The sequence below is a fragment of the Natrix helvetica genome (assembly GCF_964273705.1).
Source record: "Natrix helvetica genome assembly, chromosome: 2".
In the NCBI taxonomy this organism is placed as follows: Eukaryota; Metazoa; Chordata; class Lepidosauria; order Squamata; family Natricidae; genus Natrix; species Natrix helvetica.
In genome coordinates this window covers 201096484-201122826 of record NC_138552.1, presented here as the reverse complement: position 1 = coordinate 201122826, position 26343 = coordinate 201096484, and the positions used below count along the sequence as shown (strand labels likewise).

The following is a 26343-nucleotide window of genomic DNA, read 5'->3' as shown; positions in this document are numbered from 1 at the left end:
ATCCAGACATTTTGTCAACAGATATTCCTTATAGGCTTTCATCGGCCACCATAAAACAAATCCAAAGACAACAAATTGTGAGGACCTTTTGAGAATCTCAATACATCCGGCCTCATAGTTCTTTATAACCAACCTTCTTCCAAGTCTTGAAGTGCTTAGAGAATTGCATATCTTGGCCAAAGACTATGCACATCCAAGAATAAAGGTTGGCTGGAAAGGGGCCCCAAATGACTTGGTCCCCCTTCAGAGTAGTTTGGATGCCTGTCTTTTCATGTCTACCTCGTGATACAAGCCCAATTGTGGCAAGCATCACTATTTTTCTTTTTCTTTTTTTTAACAAATTGGATCTTTGGTATAAGAGAGAAGATGCTCCTTTGTGGGGCTGCATTTCACTGTTTGGCATAGGATCTGTCTGGGGAAAGTAATAATTGCAGGGCCTGGTTAATCAATAAATTGCTTGAAGACTGGAGTTCCTCTTTCATTTTGGTAGAGCAACTTTCCCTTTAGTTAAGGCAGAGCATTTTTTTTCCTCCAGAGCATTTTTATAGTACAAAACAAAACTTGCCAGCTGCCATTGCAAACAACAACTCTGCATATACATAACAGCATTGTGTGAAAGTTCCAACTCCTACACTTTCTGTCACTGCTGTCACGTTTGTTTTTCCCTACTTCTGCCTTCTGCAGCTGTTAGGAGGGGAATATTTAGAATATGGAAATCAGGGTCCACTATAAATTGCTTTTGCACTATGGACCTAAACAAATAAAATTGATTCAGAGCAACTACATTCTGTGACTGCCCTCTGATTCCTTGAATGTGCAAATTCCATCTTAGATCTCATAACCATGACCCAAACTTGAAATAGGGTGCTAGTTTCTGCCCTGAAGTATGTCCTTTTCCCTGCCCATTTCTCATTCTGAGACGTGTGGAGATCAAGTCACCGAGTGTATGACTGCCTGGTTTTGCAGCAGTGGTGGGTTACGACCAGTACGCTCCCGTACGGGCATTCCGGTGCCTGCTGGGAGCACCGGGTACCATTCTGATATGGTGCTCCAGAGGACCCACCTGCTCGCCCTTGCTCCTTACCGGTATTTGAGCTCTCCAGCACTTCCGCGCACGGAGCATATGGCCCCTGTGTGACGCTCTGCCAAGCAGCTGGAGAGTTGCGGAGGCATCGCGGAGCATCGCAGGAGGTAAGGACGCATGCACGGGCTGCACGCATTCATGTAGTGGACGCCGGGGCCCGTTGCACCATACCGGTTGCACCGGGATCCGGAACCCACTACTGTTTTGCAGGCACTATTGGAGAAGTGCAATTTCCTGACCCAGGAGGGCCTTGCAGGATCAACATGCAAACATGAACTCTGGGCTCACAAGAGCTGGGTCATTTAGAAAATGGAAAGGGCAGATAGATTGGCACACACATGAGGTCTAATGGCTCTCTCCACAAATGTGCACCCACGGCTCGCTTGCAAGGCCAAAAGCACCACAGGTAAATGTGCCTCCCAGTTTTATGGCCTGTGTTTCCATAAAAAGTCTATAGAGGTTGGAAACTATGAAAAATAAAACTTGTCCTTCCACTCAGTGATTTTCAATTGAATAGTGAACGAATTCCCTTGACATTATCTACCTGTCCTCAGAATGAGACACATTCTCCCTTTTCTGCCCAGTGAATGGTTTTTCTTTTAACTTTGGCTGAACTTTCATCTAACTTACATTTTAGAGTTACGTAATACTTTCAGTCACCCTGAATAAATAAATAAATAATATTATGATCTTCAGCAGGAACTGTTGTATATCTATCGCTTGCCCTTGTGTTAATAGCAGCAACTGAATAGGTTTACAATCAATAGTCATTCTTGGTAGTGGCAGGAATGCGTAATACTTCCCTTCTTTGAAATAAATAATAATAAATTGTTGCCTGCTTTTTAATAGTGGCCCTACAAGTTTGTTATACTTTGTTATTCCACTTTTTATGTACGAAATGTTAGCACTTTGTCATTCCACGCACAGCATGTACAAGTAACCTATACCCAACAGCACAGAACTGAAAAGCAACACTTGAAAACCGAAAGATTTTTTTTCAGCATTTTCATTTTCAGATGAAAAAAAATCTTGAGCGTGGTGATTCTGTCTCTCTGTTCAAGTTACCATGTTCAACAGATGCTTCAAAGTGACAAACTAGAGTACGCGTATAAGATCTCAGTAACAAACAATGTAGGTGTACACCATGTGAAAATGTTCCCCTAAAACAAACCCCTCTTCACAAAGAACCATAGAAACACGGCATTATTTAAATCTTAAGGAACAAACAAATAGTAGAATCAAACAATCATCTCAGGGCATAGCACTGACAAAGAATCCCATAATTCAGGATAGACAATCACTAGGGTTCAGCAGCATCTGACACAACTTGTACATTCAAAGTCTTCTGTTGACTGAACGAGAAAGCAGGGAAGCAAAGGATACTGGACTGTTTGCTGTTCAAGCAAGCTGCAAGGCATCCTATATCAGGCTGATTAAGGTTCTTCCACTCAATCAGTTCGATGCCTGTGGTTGAAAATGAAGGCTAACAGAACAGGCAATGCTGCATTGCTCATAAGGTTGATGCCAACTGCACTCCAACATGGCATACAGAACACTTTGCTGGTGCCTCTAACACTTGCTGATACAACAGCTCGTTTGGGCATATATCCAACAATGACTTAACAAAGAGAGAGAAGGCAGATGCAGGGTTTGATCACATTCATGTAAGCAATGAGGAAAGTGTGTGGGCTCACATACTACGTATCATTTTCCTAGCAGTGAAACATGACCACCAGTTGTTCAGTTTTAGCAGTAGTTCAAAGGTGAGCTACGCTTCATTGGTGTAGCTGGGATTCATTCTTCACCAGCTGCCTGTAGGCACTTTCACACCAGTGTCCTGAATTCCTCTGGCATCAGCTCCAGACCAGACTGATCCAAAGAAGCTTAATCACTATCTCTGCAGACCTTGTGGGTCATTGGTTTTCTCACTGATAAAAATCTCACGCTTCCCTTGCCATCTGCCCCTGAACTCCTCTGCCACCACCCAGTGCATCTTGATCCATAAGTTTCCAATATTTAGAACTTATCTTCCTTCACCAGCCAGGATCATTAAACCCTGGTCACAGATATAAGGAAAAATAGCTGATGGAAAAATGGTCCGCAATAAGAAGTGATTTCACGTGTACAATCCATACTTGTGTCTGAACGTATGAAAGGACTGATGTTGAATTGACTGAGAAACCACCAGAGGCTGTTAGTGCTTTGTTTGCATTTTCCCAATCAACCTCACCTCGTATAGCTTCCCATCACAGCAACTTCTCAGGGGGATTTGGAGTTTATATTTATGTAATGATCATTATAGAGAAATTAGATAGGTGGATGGAGTTCTAGTCATTCTACAATAGGGACAGAAAACACCGTCACGTTCTCCGAGCCTTCTATATGTTTGGAGATCCAGAGTTAAAACAATTGTGGCCGTTTCAGTGTGAGAAGTTGTCGGGGTGCAAATGCTATTGTGAAGGCAAGATGAGGTGACAGGTGCCTTTCCCAAGTTCCCTTACTGGAATTAACACCTAATTGGCTGCTCTTCTCTTCCATTCACAGCCATACCAGCCAGCTACCTCCATTGCTTCAGCATCCCACAAACTGGATACTAATTTTTCTCCTTTTTTCTTCTCAAAAACTGCCTTTTATATAATGGCCTCATTATATAAACTTGTGTATTTTCCCTTACTTGTGTATCCTTTTCTCAACTGTAACTAGCCTATTAAATTATATACTAATATTTAAAGTTACGTTTTACTCTCTGCAAGAAACAAGAGAAAGCATTTATACATTTTGTATAAAGTAGATGTGGTGGCCCATAATTAACATAAAAGTTTCTTACATATCTTTATTTTCAGCTGTGGATGTCACCCAGCTTGGCTTCAGAAAAGAATGACGAGTGAGTGATATTTCTGCTTGGCCATAAAACTACAAAGGTCATCAAATATCTCTGAGAACGATCTATTTTACAGATTTGGGGTAAGTGTATAAATTTGATAACTCTACATATTCGAGTCATGTGCCTAATTTTCAGATTCTTTTGTCCTGACCGAGAAGCCAGGCAATACAAATGGAAAGCCTGAAAACAGAAAACCTGGGACACACTTCACACCCCATTTGTTAACACCCAGTGAAGGGATAAGTAAAGATATAGAACCAGAAAACCTAAGTAGCACTTGCAACTTACACAACAGAGAAAATACATTTTTGGTCTTGGGTTTGCACCAAAATGAGAAAAAGGACTTCAGCTTATTTCTCAAATCAGCATTGGACAATTCTACTAATTTTTAGACAGACACCCTTATAGCAATATGAAATAATTCATAGAGCCTATGCAGTACTTCCAAGAGGGTTAAGTATTTCTGTCTGAAAACCTGTTACAATCACATTGAAATAGTCACTTCCTAAGCCTGGAGGCCTAGTTTTCATTGCCAAGATGTTTTATAAAGGTTAGAATAAATGGGCTCCTCTGTTCATTGGTACAACTATTGTTTTAAATTTAGATGGCTTAAGGATCAGATGCCTCATTTAGGACGTAACACAAATCTGTTCCAAAGACATCTCAGCAATCTTTACATTCTCAATGGTCAATCTTGACAAAGCCTATTACATGACCACGTCCATTCCACGCTGTTTTCCTTGCTCCACAAACTTCTTTTTTTTTCCTCTTTAAAAAATATGCAGTATCAAACATATTGAGCCTGTCAGCCTGTTTGGATATCAGTTGTCGGAATACCTATTTCAAATTTAATACAAAGGCTCTTTTTGTTATTATATTACATTCTCTGGTGTCATGAGTATGACTACACTGTGCTCTTAAGATTTAACAGCATGGAACAGATCTTGCTAGTTGTTACCGACAAGCAAATGGGCAGATGTACATCCTTCTACCATTTTTTGAATAGACAAAGTTTCAACAAATGCACTTCATTTCTGTTCCTCGAAGTATCTTAGATTCAGTCTCTCTTTGATAAGGCAACTAAAGTCTTCTACACAATGATGTCATAAACCCTGCCCACTCGTCCTAGCCATTCTCTCAGAGCCTGACGAACCCGGATGTCTGTCACATGGCAAGTCAATTGACTGATGCAGGGAAATACCGCCGGTTGTAGAGCGATGAAGATCTGGTCAGGTAGGGATTGAATCTGATTAAGAACTGTCAGAACCATGTTGGTCCATGCCTAAAATAATGCGAAGAGAAAGGGGGGAGGGGGGGAGAAAGAGAAAGGGAACAAGTAAATCTATAAATTAGGACAATGCAAAAGACAAATGGAAGCACGTAGAACAGTAGGGAAATAGGAAGGACACCTTTAGAAGAAATGCAGTATCAGTGTTAAGTAAGAACATAAGGCAGTTCAGTATGAAAAGTGTTTTTTACTTTTGCCAAGAAGCTGCATGTATACACTTTATCTTTAGGTGTATATCTTCATGAATACAACACCACCTGAACATTTTGCTAAAAATGCCATATGCTTAAGACTCATTGTGTAGTCACAAGCACCTCATATTTTGTATAATTGTAGGTCTCTGTTTAAAAATCAATTAGGAAACCAAGTGCCACAATATGAAAGGCAAAAGCAGGTCTCCCAAATTTAAAGTTTCTCCCCTTTATTTCCTCTCTTCTTCTCTTTTCTTACCTGTATTTGTGCCTCCCCATCCCGGACCGATATGCTGAATGAGCTGGCAGTCGATCCGGAGCGTGGCCTCTTTTCTTGCCTCAGAATCTCTGGCCCGGCGCTAAAGGAGTGCCTCATCTGGCCTTGATCAATCAGATTTTGTGGCCGTTGGAGGAGAGGTGAATCTGGCCCTCTTGTGCCGAGCGGATCCCCTTTCTTGTCAGCTTTCATCTCTTTGGAGAAATTAGCCAAATTATGCTGCTGCTGCTTTCTTTTTTTATACTCCGTCATTAGTTTTGATATGGTTTTATCTGTTGCTATGCTGTAAATTTTGTTGCTAGCGCTCTCCCACCATTCTTTTTTCCTGCCTTGGTCTTTCTTCTCCATTTTGGGGCTCAAAGGTGGAAGAAGGATCATATCTGCACTTCCCTTAGGAGTGAGGTTTTCGGTGAGGGAATCCCTACTCTGGCTTCTATCATCTTCTGAAGGAGTGTTTTTCCCGGAAAGGGCTCCAGTAGATGGTATGGGTATTTCTGATTGAAAGGCTGGCAGGATTAAGACGGGGTCTCCCCTGAAGACAGGGAGCTCATCGGCACTATTTTCCAAATCCAAATGCATCTGAATGTAGTTATTACATAACTCCATGCAGAGTTTGTGAAGCCTTTTGATTAGCCAAGCCCAGTCTGCATTGCTCACGGGTTGGACACTCAAAGATGGCAACCTGGCCCTCCACTGCCTCTTCTCTTTCCCCCTCGGTGGGCTGACTTGAGCAGTCTCTTCAAAAATGTCTTCGTCTTCTGAAGAGCATTGTTGGGATGAATCCGTGCTCCTTTCATCATCTTCAAAAAGGATTTTCTTCACCTGTTCCGCAGTGATGTTTTCCTGATTGGTCACAATAGCACAGATCAAGGCATGGAAGTAGATATTGAAGCTCATAGCCGACTGGCGGTACAAGTTGGCGGCCCCACCAATGCCAGATACCTTTTTGAGCAAGCACTTCAGCCCAGTCCTTGTATCAAACTCTCTGGCTGTTCGGTAGGAGTCCAATAGTAAATCAAAGATGACAGCCAAGTTCTGCATAGAAATGTACCTGAGGAAACCAGTGAGTTTGGTTTCTGGCAATTGGTGTGTCACCTTCTCTTCAGTGTGTGAGGGCCCTTTCACAAATTCTTCCAACAAAATATCATATAAATTCTGCAGCAGGACTTGATGGGAAAGCAGGCTCACTACAATTGTTCTGAAAGGGATACTTTGTGTAGCAGAAAAAGAAAGAGAGAGAATTTAGAACCTCATGAATGTTTCTCAAATTGCTCAATTATATTAGTCTCTTTCTCCAAGAAACCTCTGGTGATAAGCTAACAACCACCTCATAATCATTATATATATTTTTGTAAACATTATCACTAACTAATGCTGCTTATCATCTGCAACTTGTTCTTGCAGTGAACTTTGTTCATTGCTGTTGTGTTACAGTGCTTTCGTTGTGTTTTAACACTCTCTGGTGGTGGATTACTGGCATTCGTTTTCTGGCACCAAAGAATGTTGTGGTTTTCTGAGGAATGCTAGATAAGACTAGCCAAAATGCACATTTCAGTTTGGAGGTAAAAGTGGCAGGAGTAATTTCTCGTGGCATGTGTGCAAGTTTCACAGTAAGGGTATCAGAATGTGCCAGAAATTGTGCATGGAGGGAAGTTGTTGACCTTGGTAACACATTCACTACTACCATAGCAAAGTAGCAAATATCTCACCATGACATATTTGAGCACCGCAGTGTGGCAAAAGGGAGGGGTGGAATATACACAGGAACTTTCAAGGGTTTCATTTTAAAAATGCATTTTATAAATGCATCTGACAGAGGTTTCAATTCACCCAAGATCTAAAATTGTAACTGTATTGGCCTTCTTCCTTGCTGAAATTAGCCTTTAAAAGATAGGAAAGCTTCTCCCTTTTAAACTAGATAGGGAATAGCAGTTCATTTTAAATAGCTATTTCAATTTCTTCAATAGCTAAGGGGATACTTTTTGTGGAGAAATATCTGTATCTCAAATGCCATTTAAGAAAATACATGATTTGGATGTTGGCTTGAAATTGCATTGAAGGAAAGAAACTCTGTCTTACCCAAGTTTCCTGTGTATTGGTTGCAGCATTATAAAGGAAATCAGACAGAAAAAAGAGAAACTCTACTAAGTGAAAAGAAAACTGCAACACACTTCTAGATTGACATGCAAGAGAATATAAAATAAGCAAGCAGCAAACCCACTCTTGTAGCAAGTCTTGTAAAGAGGGACATTTATATCCCTGCTAAATAAAATTTAAGGAATGAGCTACCAATCAGAATAGGTCGAGAAATGGGATGGCAGGAATGTCATTTATTATATTCCTACAAACAATTCAGTTTGTACCAATGCTCACAATTAACCCAAAAATCTGGATTTAGGGGCTGTTGGCTTTCTGCAAAACTTCTTGAAAAAAAAGTTTCATCGTATTGTACACATTTTCCCCTTTCCCTCTCACATACTTCGGCTAACTCAGGCTTAAAGGTGCAAATCTACGATTTGCTGTGAGGGTCTGCCTCTTAAGCATGCACTAATGGTGCCAAGGATATTTGATGAGGTTCAACCCCACACTCTTATTCTGAGGCAAGACCGCATGTAATGCTGGACTTCTCAAACTGTAAGTCAGCACTACTTTGGGGTCATGAGCAACTCAGAAAGAGAATCACCATTTTTTAAAAAAAAAAATCTTGCACTATCAACATTTGTTGCAATATATGTCCCGTATTCTATTGCAAAGCTTGAATATCTCAAGGCATACAGAGTAAAATTTAAAAATAAAAAGATATATTTATTTCTTTTTCAACCCCATTTTACACATATTTATTTATTATTTAAGGGACACAGAGTTTGGAAACATCTGCATTACCCATTCCAACTATCTTTTATTTTCCATGGTAAGGCAACTAATTCCAAATAAGAATATGAGTATTAAGTGTCTTTCATCTGTCTCATTTTGCTTGTTGCTTAATCTTAGAAATCTGTTTCTTACCTTTTCTGTGAGTGGCCATTGGACTTCTTATCAGGAGGCAGCTCAATAATAAGCAGACAAGATTGAGCATGCTCAAATCCTTCCTTGTTATTGGGTGTCTTTGGGGAGCATTGGGTGTCCAACATGAACACCTGTGGGGAAAAAATCATACCAATGTGCTATTGCTTTATTGGTATTCGGGAACCACAGGCAAGTCAGCACCAGAACAAGCAATTTGGAATTAAAATGAGACAATCTGAGTCATGCCCTATTCACTTAATCCATCTCATGTAGAGGACTTTAGCAAGACTAGAGGAACTATTGTGTGGATTATTCCCCAAGCAATTTTTTTTTGTTGGCTCAATGGCTTCACTTAGCTCAAGGCAGTTCCTTCTCAATCTGCACTGCAAATGGAGTTGTTCAATGGGCAAAATCAGCCCAGCAGAATAACTGATATTTCCTCCCAAAACACTCAATGAATTACATTTTTGTTTTCATTTCAAAAGGTTTCTTGTTCTTGCCTACCTAAACCTATTCAACTCAGTGAAGACATCAATATCCAGGGAACATTCCTTGGAATTGGAAGGGTGAAACCTTAAACATAAACAGGTAAATAAAATCGTATAGATATATGTCAGGGTAATTAACATTAGATAACTGAAGTCAGTTACGTTAACAATATTAAAAACTCATCTTTACAGACCTGATAACATAACATCAACTCAAGAGCATTGTGTTGTGGCCCGCAAGCGGCCAACAGAGCTGGCAGCAGATTCGGATAGTGAGAAGGTTGGGGAGGAACATGGGCCAGTCATGTAGTGTGGGGAAGGCTCTGATGAGTGCTCTTCATCAGAGGCAGAGATGGGGCCAGGGCCGTCTGACAGTTATCAGCTGCCTTCAGAGTCAGACATCAGTGAGGCAGATGAACAACTGGAGCCTGTTCCCAGTGTGCACATGCACAGAGTTGCCAAACAAAGGGAACAGCTAAGAAACAAGGGTCTACTTAGAAGTAAGGCCATAGGTGGACAGTGAATGGCCCCTCCCATAGGGAATAAAAGAGAAGTGAAAGGGGAGAGGTGTTTGCAGGAGACAATTCGTTCATTCCTGAATTCTTGCCAAGTATTGCAGCATCTGAAAGATATTGGCCTGGCCACTCTCCAAGCCTGATAAAGGTTGGTAATTGTGAACTATCTTGAAAGATTGTGGGAGAAGAAAGACTTTGCTGGAGAGGAATTCACTGTAAATTAAATAGAAAAGAGTTTATCGGGACAAGGACTCGGCTTCATGCTGCTGGGAAAGCCTAGGTCACAACACATGGTGAAAATGCTCCAAATGAATTCCCAATTAATCTAGTCAAACCTAAGCACTGATTTTATTGGAAGTATTAAGACATCTTAAGAACACATCTGTGCACAGACCAGTTAAGTATGGAATAAAATTGTTTACTTGTTGAGCCATCGCCCTTATTCTCCAGTATTCAGCTTCAGCACTTGGGGAGAGGGAAGGAGCTGCCATTTTCATCTCACAGGCATCACCACTCAGATTTTCAGAGCCACTGTGGAAATAGCCCAACAGATTCTACAGAGAGGCAAAATGTTATCGGTATAGTAAACTATATCTTAAGCCATATGCAAAGCTGAATAGTTCCTTCTCATATTACACTATGGTATTGTTATTCATACTTTTCTGTTTTTCCAATATAAATCTCATAGTATAGTTAATTTTGGCTCATATCGTAGATGATATGGAGTTGGTACATTTTGTAAGATGTGGCAACCAAGATTTACCAACTAAACCTGTGCCATACAACTAATGTTCACTAACATTCACTGTAATGGGTAGTACAGTAGTTCTTGACTTACCACCGTAACTGATCTTGGCAATTATAGTCATAATCATGATAGTTGTAAGGCAGGTCAACATATAGATTGGCCAATTTTATAAACCTTTTTTTGCAGCAATTGTAGCTGTGGTCATTAAGTGAACCCACTGTTTGTTCTGGATCGGTTTTTATTGGAAATCGCAAGGAAATGCTGGTTTCTGGCAAAACCATTGTGACCACAGAGTATTGTAAACGGCTACAAATGCAGGTCAGTTGCTGAGCATCCAAAATGTGATCACATGACTGCAGGGGAAGGTGTTTTCTAATGTTGAAATTTTTCAAACCGGGTAAGTGGTTTTGAGTGGGGGGGCAGAGTGTCCATCATAATTTCAAACGGTCACTAAGCAACCGGTTGTAAGTCAAGGAAAGAAATTAAACAACGGAGCCAAAGGGCATGCTAATGTAAATTGTTCTGATATGCTGATGATCTTATAGCTATCTTTAATAATCATGTAATGTCATTACTAAAGGTTACTGAAGTCGACAGCAACACGGCTTATACTCTGGTTATTAACCGGAAGACGTAGAAGAAAGGGTAGCGGAGCCAGGGTGAAAGAGTCAAATGAGCAATTAGTCTGGAATCCATACATGGGCACAAGAGGGCAAAGTCTGACTTCATTGAATGCCACCAAACCTTATCTAGATATAGTGACACCCAGGTAAAATCATCAATCTGAGAAGATTCCTGTGCATAGGCTTGAACAATAAAACAGCTAATTGAACTCTTCACAAGTCGATCTGGTTGCTTGTGCCTGACAAGTCTAATTGGTGCTATCTATTGTAACTACAGATTACTCTTCAAGAGTAGAATTCCCCCTTTGTATAGATTCTATAAAAAGGAATAAAATGGAATCTGACTATTTTTGAGGAATTTTGGTTATATGCACCATTGGAGAGAGAATTACATTGAGGGAGTGCAAATCTATTAGTGGTCCAGATATCATGGATTAGTGGATTTAATTTATCATTTTTTGAAAGAATCATATTTATAATTTAAAAATATTTTCTTTCTGTCATAGGTTTCGTAATCTTTTATAAGAATACACAATTGTATGTATAATTTGATATTTTGTTATGAAATAACATATGATATATTTTAGGTCACTTATATTTCATTTAATTTCATGTATTAGTATTATTTCTTAGGGCTTTTTGTTTCTATTATAATTGTAAATAATATACTTCATAATTTAATATTAATTGAATATCAATTAGATAAAACTATATTATCTTTTAAAAACATTGTGTGTGTGTGTGTGTGTGTGTGTTTGGCCATAAGTTATTTTCTGTGTACTTTCCCCCCCCCCCAAATATCGATAAAATGTAAAAATAAAAAAATAATTAAAAATAGAAGAACTAATTTTATGTTGTTATTTATAATTATAAGTATTTTTATCCACCGGGTTTTCTATCTTATTTAGTTTATGTTAATCACTATAAGATATCTAGGGTTTTTTAAAAAAAATTGTATAAACTTATATAGACTTTCCCCTTTTGGAGACTCCTGAACATTTTGGTGAAAAGAGGGCCCAAATTCATACATTATGGTGATCCCAAGAGCATCCCTATCTCTGTGAAATTGTGAGTTCAAAGAAACAATGCTGTCACATTAGTATTCATAAAATGTTGTTGGTGGGAAAAAATAATGTGTGTATGAACAAATAATCGTACACACACATATGCAGACATACGCACACCCGAAAGAACCCATTTAAGAAAATGATAACCGCTAAAATCAGTTTTAGTCATATATAGGCTATACCTTCACTGGTTCAAGAGTAGTTGAAAAAGCATCCTCTAAGGCACAACATGCCAGACGCCACATTTCTTCAATAAAAACAGGACCAGCTGTCACTAGTACATATCTGTAGAGAAGGCACAAGATGGTGGAAGATACAGAAATCTGATTATCATTTGGGTATGATCTAATGACCACTGGAATCTGCTTGTACTCTTTCAATGAGACTCTAGAAAAAGTGCAGAGAAGAGCAACCAAGATGATTAGGGGACTGGAGACTAAAACATATGAAGAACAGTTACAGAAACAGGGCATGGCTAGTCTAGTGAAGGGAAGGACCATGGGAGGCATGATAGCAGTGTTCCAATATTTGAAGGGCTGTCACAGAGAGGAAGGGGTCAAGTTATTTTCTAAAGGACCTGAAGGCCAGACAAGGAATAATGGATGGAAACTGATCAAGGAGAGATTCAACCTAGAAATAAGGAGAAATTTTCTGGCAGTGAGAACAATCAACCAATGGAACAGCTTGGGAGCGTTATCATTGGAAGCTTTCAAGAAGAGATTGGACTGCCATTTGTCAGAAATGATGTAAGGTCTCCTGCTTGGACAGGGGGTTGGACTAGATGACCTACAAGGTCTCTTCCAACTCTGTTAATCTGTTAACTTCTCCCTTCTTTACACCCTTAAAATCTCTTCAGGGAGTTCCCCAACCCTTCAGAACAGTTGTACAGAAGATGTACAAAAAGTCTACACAGGCAAAAGGTGGCCTTCTCATACAAATTGTTGAATTATTCAGTTATTAGATGATGACTATTGGATTCCATCTATTCAGTCAACAATCAGATGACAGTCCTTATTGAACTGCCAGCTAGCTCAGAGAATTGTGAAGAGATTTATGTGCTATCGAAGTATTGAGTCTTTATCTGCATTTGATTTTCATGTCTATGTCCCCCAAGAGAGGTTCACAGAAATAATGGTCACTTAGCCAGTAATAAATTTACCGTGTACAATCAGGAAGCTAGGGGAAACATAACACAAAATGAAAGCAAACAACAACAATAAAAAGAGCAGTATAACTGCTCCATTCTTTCTTGACCTTTCATTTAGTGGTAATGATCTGTTTGGAGAGGAAGCAAACAGGATTTTTAGTTACTTGAAGAATACAAATATTTGCTTACTTCACTCTCAGTTGTACAATTATGGAAAGAAAATCTGTACTACCTGATACAAGAGCACCCGACTCTAGAGATGGTCTCTGTGGTTTCCGCTACACAAGCTACAAGTAACTTGAAAAGATCTTTGAGCATCGTGTTGATCATATTCTCATATCCAACATCTAAAAAAGGAAGAAAAATATTACTAAAAGAAAAGCCTTCAATTACTTCTTTTGAGCTTAGGGAACATCCATATTATTTTCTTGAAAATAGGTATGGAACTGCTCTGTTTCATTTGTGGTTAAGGCTCCAGGGTAGAAAGCAAGCAACCATGAGTTCAAATCCTGCCTTAGCCATCAAAGCCAGCTGGGTGACCTTGGGCCAGTCACTCCCTCCCTCCCTCCCTCCCTCTCTCCCTCTCTCTCTCTCTCTCTCTCAGCCCAACCCACCTCAAAGGGCTATTGTTGTAGGGGAAATAGGAGGAGGAACTAGTATTGGGTATGTTTACTGCAGTCAGGTCTGGAAGCCATCTTTACATTGGCCTTTTAAGCCTGCCACATTTTTCTACTGTGGGAAAATGGGAGGGGAGATTGTATGTAGTATGGATGATATGTAGTCAAAATAAAATTCCTTTCTCAGGAAGCCAAGGACAACTTGCCCCGCACTTGCCCTACACCTGGATGAGTGTGCTTGAGAAACATCTCCAGTTTGGAAAGGGGTCTGATTGGACCATGTGATGGACATATGGGTGCTGGGCAGGGACTTGAACTTTCATTTGGGTGGGGAAAACCTGGAAGCTTTCAGATTTGGGTTTTCCCAGATGGCATCTCTAATAAAATGGAACTTTGAGGAAACTCAAGCCGCGGAGTCTTCTTTCGTTGGGAGTGTTACATGGAACCCTGACAACTGCCTTGAGTTGCTGCATTTGTAAAAATAAAAAAGATGAAATATAAACAAACAAACAAATAAATAAAAATAAAAACATTTCTGGTCTCCTACCCAAGTGCTATAATTCAAGTACTTAGGTTTTTGAGATTAACCAAGTTTGACTAGTTACTGCCCTATGTATTAGAGTTTTTGGTATTGATTTTCAGGTAATCAAATTATGATATACAGGAACAATTTGTGTTGAGCACAATTTGCTATTTTGGCAGAAGGTTTTGTTTAATCTTGATTTAAAAAAAACACCTAGTATTCTAACTAGAAGCATCTAGGGATGCTTGCATGTCTAAAATCTAAGCTCTATGCAGTAGCTGATAATATCACTGATGTCTAAGGAGCTTCTGAGTCATCTAAGTCATGGTTGGTTCAGAGCTGAAGAAGCTTCTTGGATGAGAAGTAAAACATCTTCAAAGAAAAACCAGAAAAGTCCAGTTGTCTCTTGAAAAAGCACTTTTGGGACAATACACTGATGGTGGTATCACATTGAGACTGTGTACAGTTTTGATACTTTGGGGTCATCATTCTGTCATTTTTTTCTGCTTGCTCCACCACATTCACTAAGGTGAATATGCTCTAGGTCAGGGGTGTCAAGGTGGCGGCCCGTGGGCCGGATATGTCACACACAGGACATGCGCACCCCAGCAACGTGAAGGGGGGAAATATCGTGAAACGTCATGTGATGGCAACGTGATGTGGCGAGTTTGACACCTGTGCTCTAGGCTTCTCCGTTCTATTAAATAGCATTATCTTGCAAGACCCAGGAGATGTGTCTTCTCTGCCATCATGGTGCCTGTCCTGGAGATCCAGATGGTTCTGACCCTGTTGGTGTTGTATAAGACAGGGATCTCCAACCAGGCAATTTTAAGCCTGGTGGACTTCAACTCCCAAAATTCCCCAGCCAGCAAAGCTGGCTTATGGGAGTTGAAGTCCGCCAGGCTTAAAGTTGTCAAGGTTGGAGACCCCTGATGTAAGACATTAAAGATCTACATTTTCTCTCCAGCACTAGGGCCAGGTAGTTGGAAGAGGTCAACGAAGGAGAATTATTTGGTACCCCTGGTTATTTGGTACACATGCATGTACAAAATGCCCTATGGATTTGGTACACATGCATGCGTGGACATGCACAATATATTAATGGATTTATTATAATTGATTTAACTGTTTTATACTGCTCTTGTTTTGTTTTATTATTGTTAGTAGACCAAAGTCTGCAGTGAACTGGTTGGCTATATAAAATGTATGTATGCATCGGAGGTGGTATTCATCCAATTCTGACTGGTTCTGGTGAACCAGTAGTAGAAATTTTGAGTATTTCAGACACCTGGAAAATACCACCTCTGGCTGCCTCTGCCCCCATCTATTTGCTGCCTCCCGAGTCCCAGCTGATCGGCTGGGTCTTCTTCTGTTGCCCTGCACAGGAGAACGGAGCTGGAAAGCAAGTTACTGGGATGGGGAAGGAATGGGGATTTTACAGTATCCTTGCCTTGGAGTGGGGTGAAAATGGAGATTTTGCAGTATTTTTCTCCTGCCACGCACCCCAAGCCACGCCATGCCCACAGAACCGGTAGTAAAAAAAAATTGAATCCCACCACTGGTATGCATGTATAAATAAGTAGGTTTCAATTATTTTTTGAAATCTCTGAACAATAAGTTTCAATTTCCATTTTTGGAATGTCAATACAAACCAAAGAAATTTGGCTTGAATTATTCCATTTTCTCCTTGCCTGCTGAAATAGAAATCAGCAATAAATACAAAACTATATAAAGAAACAAAACCAGTTGTACTTTAATAAGGCCTCTTTCTCATTTCAGTGGTTAATCCACATGCTTTTGATTACGTTGCATGAATTTACAACCGTCGTGTTTATTTGCCGCAACATTAACAAGTGAGATGTGCTGCACTCACCTGAATGTATGAAACTTTGAATGTGCTCCACCACTAATTCGCAAGAAAGGCCAATGGCATGTTTGAAATTAGCGGATGCCCCATCCCAGTAAGAATGATCGCCATGGCTGCGATGAAGCCAAAGAGACATTGTAGGGAGCAGGAGGTGTACGACTGCATAAATACCAAATCCTGGGCCTAAAAAATGAAAAACGGCAAGATAAATAATCTCCTCCCCCTTCAAATATATGCTTAATTCATGACCTTACTCTGGGTGCTATATCTCAAGAAAACAGAAGAGAGATTTTTGATAGACTACGCTAGAGAGAGACTATGGACTTCCAACTATTGTTGAACTCTAACTCCTAGCAGTCTCAGCTAAGATGGACCATGGGAGGTTAGGTTAAGCTACACAACATCTCAAGAACTACAGATTGCCTATTGAGGACCAGGAAATAAAAATGGACAGGAAAGAGATGATGGAGCTATTCTTCGCTGAGCAATTCTAGCTATCTTCTTTGCACTTCTTTTTTGCACCAGGAAGACGTAAGATACAGGTACAACATTTAGAGCAGGGGTGTTAAACTGGCAGCCTGCGGGTTGGATGTGTCATGTGTAGGCCACGCCCATCCCAGCTCCGTGAAGGGGAAAACCGTTGTGATACGTCATGTCATAGCAACGTGATGCCGCAAGTTTGACACACAATCTAGAGCTTATTAAATGAAATGCTTTATGAATGTTTTAAAAGAGTGAATTAGTAAAATTCAGTTTCTGAGTTTAGTGTGACAACCAACTTTTAAATGTTTTCTCTGAGATAAACATGTCTTTTTTCTGATCCTGAATATAGTCACATTAAAGAAATACGGTCTGGAAATAATGTACTGTAAAATGACTTTAAATAGCTTTATTTATGAATCTGTATCTCCTTTATGAATTTATATTCAGTTAACTATAATTAAAGATTTCCTCTGGGAAGTCATATCCGACTCTTCTTATTTGAGGAAGCCAGAATTGTTTGAAAACATTTCTATGGTCATGTGGCCATTATGACTATACTCCCAAGGCCCATGGAACACTGTTACCTTCCCACCTAAGTGGTACCTATTTATCTACTCACATTTGTCTCCTTTCCAACTAGGTGGCCAGGAGCTCGGGCAAGTAACAGGAGTTCACCCTGTCACACAGCAATTAGGTTTCAAACCTGGACTGTCAACTTTCCAGCTGACAAGCTCAGTATCTTTAACAGCTCTCTTGCTTATAATTAAATAACCTATGCTGACCAGGAAGGAGAGCAAGCTATGGGAAAATGGTAACTTTGTGGGGGAGAGTATCAGAATTTTGGAGTTGTTTCCCCCCCCTTTTAAAAAGGTTTATTTTTCATTTAATAATGAGCTACGCCAATTGACAAAATACATACACAAAACCACACACACACACACACACACACACACACACACACACACTCATGTTGGCGTTACTTGTTTGCCACTGACTTTTGCGGTGTATTTTTTTTAGAAATTTCAAGGGATTACAAAGTAACTCCATTTGGCATTCCCTATCTCTATTTTAAACCTGTTCTGTCAACTTTAAATGGTTTACTTTGGGGTCCAAAGAAGTGCAGTAGCATTTGATCAACTTATTCCTATTTAAATTACCAACTATCATGCAAAATATAAACATACCAGCATGAACCAGTTTTAATAATACTATAAAATATGGAGTACAAATGAAAACTGCAAGACAACGGTGCCCTTGGGTGTGCTTTTCTCCTCAATTCCTGATCCTCCATTTTGTTTGTATCACAGCAGTTAGACTTAATTAACACAGCATGCTCTCAGAAAATGTTCTGCAATTTTATTTTCCGCAAAAAGCCTTTGAAGTAGATTGGTCTGAGATACAGTAACTGACACCCAGCCCTCTCTGGATGCAGTTCTGGAAATCAGTGGGCAGTGGTGGGATACACCTGTATATATGTCAAAATCTACAAAATGGAGGCGTGTTGTCATAATATAAGACCCGCTGCTCTGGGGGAAAAGGCTTCCTTTGAGATGCCATGACTTTCAACTTTTGACCCCCTGTGGTAGAAATTAGATGTGCTCTTAATTTTCTTTTGGTATTGAAACTTGGTTAATTACCTGGTGTTTTGGTAACATCTCTTAGTAGTTCGAAGAGCAGATCCAAAGTAGGAGGCTGGTGTTGCCGAGGACAATTAGACACAGCAGTAGTTAGCTCTTCTAGCAGGAGGATCCAGACATTAATAAGGCCTAAGGAAACAAAGTCTTACGTAAAAGGATGTGGATAATAAACTTTCTGTGTTTTCCCCCGATTTCATACTTTTTTATTCCAATTATGTCTGTTTTTATTTTATTACAGCCTGCATGTAAGAGGCTCAATTAATTTTATTACAGTCTGCCTTTGCTGAATTCTGGCTTCCAGCAAAGGCTAATTAAATGCCAAATGCCAGACTTGTCAGGAAAGAAATTCTCCATGTGAGCGTCTGTTATCTGAATTGTTCTTCTCTTATCCTTTTGCCCAAATTTGACTGCCAAATCATCCACTCTTTTCATGCAATGCACCACAATCAATGTACATGCCCATATTTTCTTCTACTCTGATATAACAGCACATTCAAAGGGGCAGCCTTTTAAAAACTAGACATTCATAATCAACGAGGAACACAAACTGGTTCGAACCTTCCTCCAAAGTAGGATTATCCACTTTGTAAAAAAGAAAAGGGCAAATTGTTTGACCAGCTTGAAAAACAACACACAGCCCACTTACTTGTACCCTTGATATCCACTTAGCCTACTTCCATTTAGAAAGTAATTAGCACATCTCTGCTAATTTTTTCATGCTATCTTTCCCTTGTTAATATATTTATTTTCAGTGAGCGGAAAAAAAAAACCCCAGATGACGCAAGTGATAGGAAAACAGAAGACTGTAACAAAAGGAGGATGAGAGCAAGCCACTTTGATTATTGATATAAGCAGAAATGTGAGCTAGAACAGATATTTTAAAAAAGAATAAAAATCCAGATCCCTTGTAAAATAGAGTGTATAAAAGCAAATCTAGGATATTGTCTAGAAATGGCTCCAGCTGAGGACAGAGCCAGAAAGATAGATGCAGCTCTCTGCTGAATGAAAGCATTATATTGTGATGTACATTGCACATACATTCAAAAATAGCATCTTGTGAAATAATGATGCTTGCAGAAATAATGCTGTTCTGTTTAATTCAGTGATCTGTTTGTTCTCAGATGTAGATCATATTGTTATAGTCATGCAGAAATGAGGAATGGAGGGAAACTGAGACTTTGGCAAATAATCAAATAGACAAAGAGTTTCCAATGAAAATTTCTTAGACAATATTTTAGAGGGCATTCTTTAAACCAGAGATTATAGCAACTGCAGGTTTTATAGCAGATCTGGCCTATAAAGTAGCTGAATTGCATTTCCCTATCTGGAACAGATCAGAGATTGGATTTGGAACCAGCTAGAAATCAGATTTGGAGATGGCTTTCCCCCCCCACAATGGTTAGGCTCCAGCTTGCATTTGCACATTAAAGGCTGTAATAGAACAGGGAAGAAATTTATACAAGCAGATTTGCTTTGTACAGTGCATGTGCCTAATCTGCTTCAGAGGGAATGAGGGGAATTATAATTAGACAGAACCCAGAAGGACATACTATATTTCACTCCTCATGGCTACAGGAAATCTTCCAAAGCACTTATGAATACTTGATAATAAAGTGCAGAATATGATACTGATCACTGTGCTAACATTTTAGGCTTCCCCAAAAAAAGTTCTCTGGACAATTAATATTGAAAAGAAATGTAAATCTACATCTCTTTTCTTTAAAAAAATTTTTAAAAACTTTTATGGTTGCGGCTTTTCCCTTCTAACAAATTATTTCAATGACAAATGGAAATCAAATTCTGATTTGAATCCTTGGGTGATTTCATGTGTGTGTGTGTGTATGTGTGTATATATATGATAAGGAGGAGAGCCTGTGGCTTAGTGGCTAATACATCTGCCTAATATGTAATACAGCCCAGGTTCGAATCCCAGTAAGGGTATGGCTAGCTGATGAGAGCTAAATAGCTTGAAATAGATCTATACTAGTCTCCCTTTATTTATTTATCAGCACAAATATAACATACATACATACATACATACATACATGTTGCGCTGATATATATATACCTACCTCATAACCTCAGGAGGTTACAACACAAAGTCTCAGGATGTTACATTGCAGCCAACCTGAATCCCGTAGAGGTAAGATATTTGTTTTTTTGTAGGGAAAAGACCCGAATACAAAAGACCAGCATACTTACACCCGTGTAAATCTACGAAAACAAATATCTTAACTCAACAGGGAGGAAACCTTCCTGCTCACCAGATCCTATGAGAAACTTGAAGTCCGAAGAGCCGCCATCTTATGTGACCTCACATTCCTATGCAACTGCCGAGACAAAAGCCTGATCCCCACATGCTTCCAACTAAAATTCCATTTTAAAACCTCAGCCACCGAAAGGATCCTGAAAAGAACTGAATTCGCCCTAATCAGAAACGAACTCCACAGAAAATCCACCCAGCACTCTGGGACCAATCCAAACAACTAGCCCTCTAGAGAGCCGAAACAGAAACTTCCTACAAGACAGACAAACACACCAACAAACTCCACAGACTAGAAAAACAACAGAAGCCCAACCCCCCCTCCACAGCAACTCATGAAACAAACAGTACACAACATATGAGACAATCCTCACCACAGCTGAAACCTTTCCAGAGGATTCAACTTTGCAGTCGCCCCTAAACGCATCCCCACTGAAGGCATCATATGCGGAGTTGAAGCTACACTCACCAAAATCAACCCAGATGAAGCCAATAAAATCAGACTTGCAGTCACCAACATCCTTTGCTCCAGTAATCCAACCAGAAGCAACTTACAGCAAGAAGAAGAAATAGCACTCACCAAACTGTGGAAAGACAACAACATAATCATTCTCCCAGCAGACAAAGGTCTGCCACCACAGTGGTGAGGAACACATCTGACTACCAAGCCAAACTATCCAACCTACTCCAAGACCCCACTTACAAACCTCTAAACACAGACCCCACCATCTATCTGGAAAAAACCACCAAATCCAAAATAAAAGCCTCTCCCATCAGTGAAGAGATCCAGCAAAAAATCATCCCCAGAGAGAAATCTTCCAGATGCCCCAAACTCTATGGCCTCCCCAAGATACACAAAGAAGGAACACCACTCAGACCCATAGTAAGCTCCATAGGCTCACCTCTACAGAATCTTGCCAAATTCCTCGCCAAACAACTCCAACCCTACGCAGAATCCATCACCTCACACGTACAAAATTTACTCCACTTCATAGAAACAATGAAGAAACAAAACCTACAACCCAGCGACCTACTCGTGAGCTTCGATGTCATATCCCTCTTCACCCAAGTGCCTATAAAAGAAGCCTTGACAGCCATCCAGAAAAAACACAACCCCCCTAAACACATCCTGGACCTGACCAACCACTGCCTAACCAACACATATTTCATCCATAATGGGCAAAGATACAAACAGATAGAAGGAGCACCCATGGGAACACTCTCACATGTCATTGCAAACTTATACATGGAACATTTTGAAACTAACGCCTTAGATGAATCTGAACACAAACCCAAACTCTGGCTTAGATATGTTGATGACACTTACGTGATTTGGCCACACAGGAAAGAAAAACTGGACAACTTCCTCACATCTCAACAGCCTACACCCCAAAATACAATTCACCATGGAAATAGAAGCAAACAACCAACTTCCCTTTCTGGATGTCCTAATCTACAAAAACCCCAATGGCTCCCTAGGACACACCATCTACCAGAAAAAACACACACCAACCGCTACTTAAATGCACAATTCCATCACCACCCTGCACAGATCAACTCTGCAGCCAAGACCCTCATCTCCAGAACCAAACGCCTAGCCGACAAAGACCACCTGAAAACTGAATTACACACCCTCACGAACGTATTAATCTCCAACGGATTCCAAAGAAAAACAATTACCAACCTAATCCAAAGGGAGACTCCCCCCAAAAACTGAGACACAGAACAGGACAACGGCATCACCCTCTTCCCTTACATGAAAGGCACCACAGATAAAATCAGCAAAATTCTCCACAAACACAATATCAAGACAGCCTTCAACACTGACCAAAAAATAGCCAACATCTTAAAAATCCAGCTAGAAAACCAAGGAATCTATGAAATACCATGCAAAATCTGTCCTGCAACATACATAGGACAAACAAACAGGAGAATAAATGCACGCATTGCAGAACACAAGAATGCAGTAAGAAAAAAATAAAAAAACTTCCTCCCTTTTCCAGCACCTTAAAGCTACAGGACATGAAATTAATTTTGAAGGAACCAGGTTAATCTCCAAAACAGAACACTTCAGCAAGAGAATAATTATGGAAGCTATTGAAATAGAGAAACACCCCCACAACATGAATACACGTGACGATACCTCCTGTCTATCAGACATCTGGAAACCAGCCCTAATCAACAAACGAGTCCCACCCACCACCCAGGCCATTACAACATGGAACAACAATGGACACACAGCCAGCACCAATCAGCACCAACCTACCAATCATGATACAACCACACAACCAATCATTCCACTTACTGAAACAATGCCAGCACTCCACACCCCCCCACCAAGATTTATAAGACCCGAATACAACAAAACCAGCATACCTACACCCGTGAAAATCTACGAAAACATATATATACATACATATGAATCAATTTTAATCTATCTGTTGAAATTCATATGGTATAGCTAAGACACCACATTTCTAGTATGTGATATTGAAGTTCATTTTTAATTAGATTAGCCATATTTGCTTACCTGTGTCATCGTCAAACTCAGAAAGGACACATTCAATGCCATCCTCACTGCTTGCGGATCGTTCCTGGATCCTTTGGGGTAAGTTAGCAAATTTCCCACTGAGAAAAATAGGCTTCAAGGGCATTTTGTAGATTTTGGCAAGTAGCTAAAAAGGAACAGACATGGTGTGATTGAATTGGGATTTCCATTGGCACATCATGACATTAAGCTATATATTTTTTTAAAAAAAACCCACTCTGTTAAAATACTTTTTACTTTTTGATAGACTAGCAGCTGGTCAGAACGAATTGCAGAATGGATTAGGTGGCAGAGAAGAAAATGATGCTAAAAGAGCCGAGGTGGCATAGTGGTTAGAGTGCAGCACTGCAGGCTACTTCACCTGACTGCTAGCTGCAGTTGGGCAGTTCAAAAATCACCGGCTCAAGGTTGACTCAGCCTTCCATCCTTCCAAGGTCAGTAAAATGAGGAGCCAGATTGTTGGGGGCAATATCCTGGCTCTGTAAACCGCTTAGAGAGGGCTGTAAAAGCACTGTGAAGCGGTATATAAGTCTAAGTGCTAAATATGAGAATGATTGCTAATACTGATTACTTGGAAATTTAACAGTAAATGTGACAACCAGAATTTAAGTGTTAAAACTCCTCTCCCACTTCACACACCTAGGAGTGAACAATGTGCCATTTTAATAAAAACAACAGGGGAAGCCACAAATCCTGTTGCTATTTCAATCTAGAATGTATCGCTTGAGATTTGAAATATGTAGCCCTCTCCACTAAGCCAGGTCTTTAATGCACATGAAAGGCTCACTGTGTGTAAGAGCCTCTGATTAGGAACTAATTTAAGTGCCTTGATGGAAGGACAGCTGAATCTGTGCGGCTTCATCCTGCCCACCTGGGAACACTTCCTGAGATAATCAAGTGCAGGAAGGCACAAATCTGTAGATGGGTATCCTGATGTACAATCACCAATATCCTTGCAGTCAGCTTCCCCTGTGAGGAGAGAAAGGAACAGGTGGGATATGATAGATTAAAAGACTATTGCTGTTATGAACTGTGTGTCAATCAAATCCAGAAAGGTTTAACTCCGACACATAAATAAATCAGGGTTTCAAAGGATTAACAGGTAGGGGGAGGCAGAAAAAGTTCTTGGGAGTATACACAGAAATTATTGGCTTGGTTCAGGGATAAAATATAATGCTGGGCCCATGTATCTCTAGCTTTTCCTCAGGGTTCAACTGCTGGTAGTAAACATACTATACACTATGTCCTTACTCCAAGGATTGTTTTCCTGTGCTTCAGTTCCACTGCCCTTCTGTTACATTTTTTTCTATAATAAAAGGTGGGGTTTTTTTGAGTTTGAAAAAGACTTGGGGAGAAAAATTGGAACTTTGATGTTATATTTGTTGATGACAGCAAGAATAACCCATGTACAAAAATGGAAGGATATTTCAATTCCTACAATGTTTTCTTGATAAACATTTAAACTGAAGAGCGGGGACAGAGAATTAATAGATACAGAACATCTCTGTCCCCAGCAAACTAAAATTCATAGGGTTATAAATGCATGTAACATAGATGTGTGTGTGGGTAAGATTATCACTCCTGCTGTCAAGCAAAACCAAGCATGTAATAGTGATTGTCATACCATGTGCATGAATCACACAAGTGGCAAGAAAATAGGGGCAGTCAGGCATAATACAGGTTATGTAGACAGTAAACACAAGGTCAATCAAAATGGACTCAAATGTCTATATACCAATGCACAGAGCATGAGGAATAAACAGGGAGAACTAGAAATTCAAGTAAAAGAGGGCAGATATGATATTATTGCCATTACAGAAACTTGGTGGGATGAAACTGACAAATGGAACATACAGCTAGAAGGATTTAAATTATTTAAAAGAAATAGACCAAATAAAAGAGGAGGTGGAGTTGCACTATATATAAGAAATAACTATGTCTCTACAGAAATAGAGCACAACAATAATGAGAACTATCTTGAATGCATTTGGGTCAATATTAAAGGTTGTGGGGGAAATGACATTGCCATAGGTCTATACTACAGGCCACCCAACCAAGCAGAGGAAGAAGATGAACTCTTTGCTAGTCAGCTAACTAAGGTATGTAGGAAGCACACCACAATAGTAATGGGAGATTTTAACTACCCTGACATCAACTGGGAAACAAACTCTGCACCAAGTGGAAGATCCAACAGGTTCCTAACAAACCTAGCAGACAACTTTGTTTTCCAAAAAGTAGAGAAGGAAACAAGGGGATCAGCCATACTGGACTTAATTCTCACTAACAGAGAGGAAATGATAGAAGGTGTTGAAGTCATAGGAACCCTGGGGGCAAGTGACCATGCAATATTGGAATTCAACATTATCCAAACACAAGTAGTAGAACAAAGTCAAACTAGAGTCTTGGACTTTAAGAAAGCTAATTTCAATAAACTTAGAGAGAGCTTGGGAAAAATTCCATGGATGAGAATCCTCGAGGGGAAAACAACTCAAGAAGCTTGGGAAATTTTGAAAAATGAGATTAGAAAAGCCCAGTCTAACACAATACCAATGAAGAAGAAAAACAACAGCTCCCAAAAGAAACCAGCATGGCTGCATAAACAACTATCTGACAAACTGAAAGACAAAAAAAGTAAGTATAAAAAGTGGAAGGAGGGGGACATAACTAAGGCAGAATATCAGCAAATAGCCCGAGCCTGTAAAGATGAAGTGAGGAAAGCTAAGGCTCACAATGAAGAAAGGCTTGCCACAAAAGTAAAAATTAACAAAAAAAGCTTCTTCCAACATGTTAAAAACAAGAAAAAAGTTAAGGAAACAATTGGTCCATTGCTAGGAGAAAGTGGCAAGAAGGTGACAAGCAACAGGGAGAAAGCAGAACTATTTAACTCATGTTTTGCATCTGTCTTTACACAAAGGGATAAAACAGTCCAACCTATCAAAAGCAGCACCACAAAATTAGGAACACAAATTGAAATAGGGAAGAAAATGGTAAGTGAGCACCTGTCTACCCTAGATGAGTTCAAATCACCAGGACCGGATGGATTACACCCCAGAGTTCTGAAGGAACTAGCAGATGAGATCTCAGAAC

General features: G+C 39.9%; 1 protein-coding gene across 2 annotated transcripts in view; it reads right to left on the bottom strand.

Moving 5' to 3' along the window:
* Nucleotides 1-315: 315 nt before the first annotated feature.
* Nucleotides 316-26343, bottom strand: part of ARFGEF3 (ARFGEF family member 3) — a 98919-nt gene continuing 72891 nt past the window's right edge. For both annotated transcript variants that reach the window (XM_081940557.1, XM_081940558.1), the window contains 10 exons: nt 24128-24225; nt 23239-23383; nt 18446-18574; nt 16332-16508; nt 13551-13665; nt 12354-12456; nt 10156-10287; nt 8731-8861; nt 5707-6934; nt 316-5250 (listed from right to left, as the gene is read on the bottom strand). In XM_081940557.1, the coding sequence (XP_081796683.1) occupies nt 5059-5250; nt 5707-6934; nt 8731-8861; nt 10156-10287; nt 12354-12456; nt 13551-13665; nt 16332-16508; nt 18446-18574; nt 23239-23383; nt 24128-24225 (2450 nt within the window). In that variant the 3' untranslated portion in view covers nt 316-5058. The remainder of the gene's footprint in view (nt 5251-5706; nt 6935-8730; nt 8862-10155; nt 10288-12353; nt 12457-13550; nt 13666-16331; nt 16509-18445; nt 18575-23238; nt 23384-24127; nt 24226-26343) is intronic.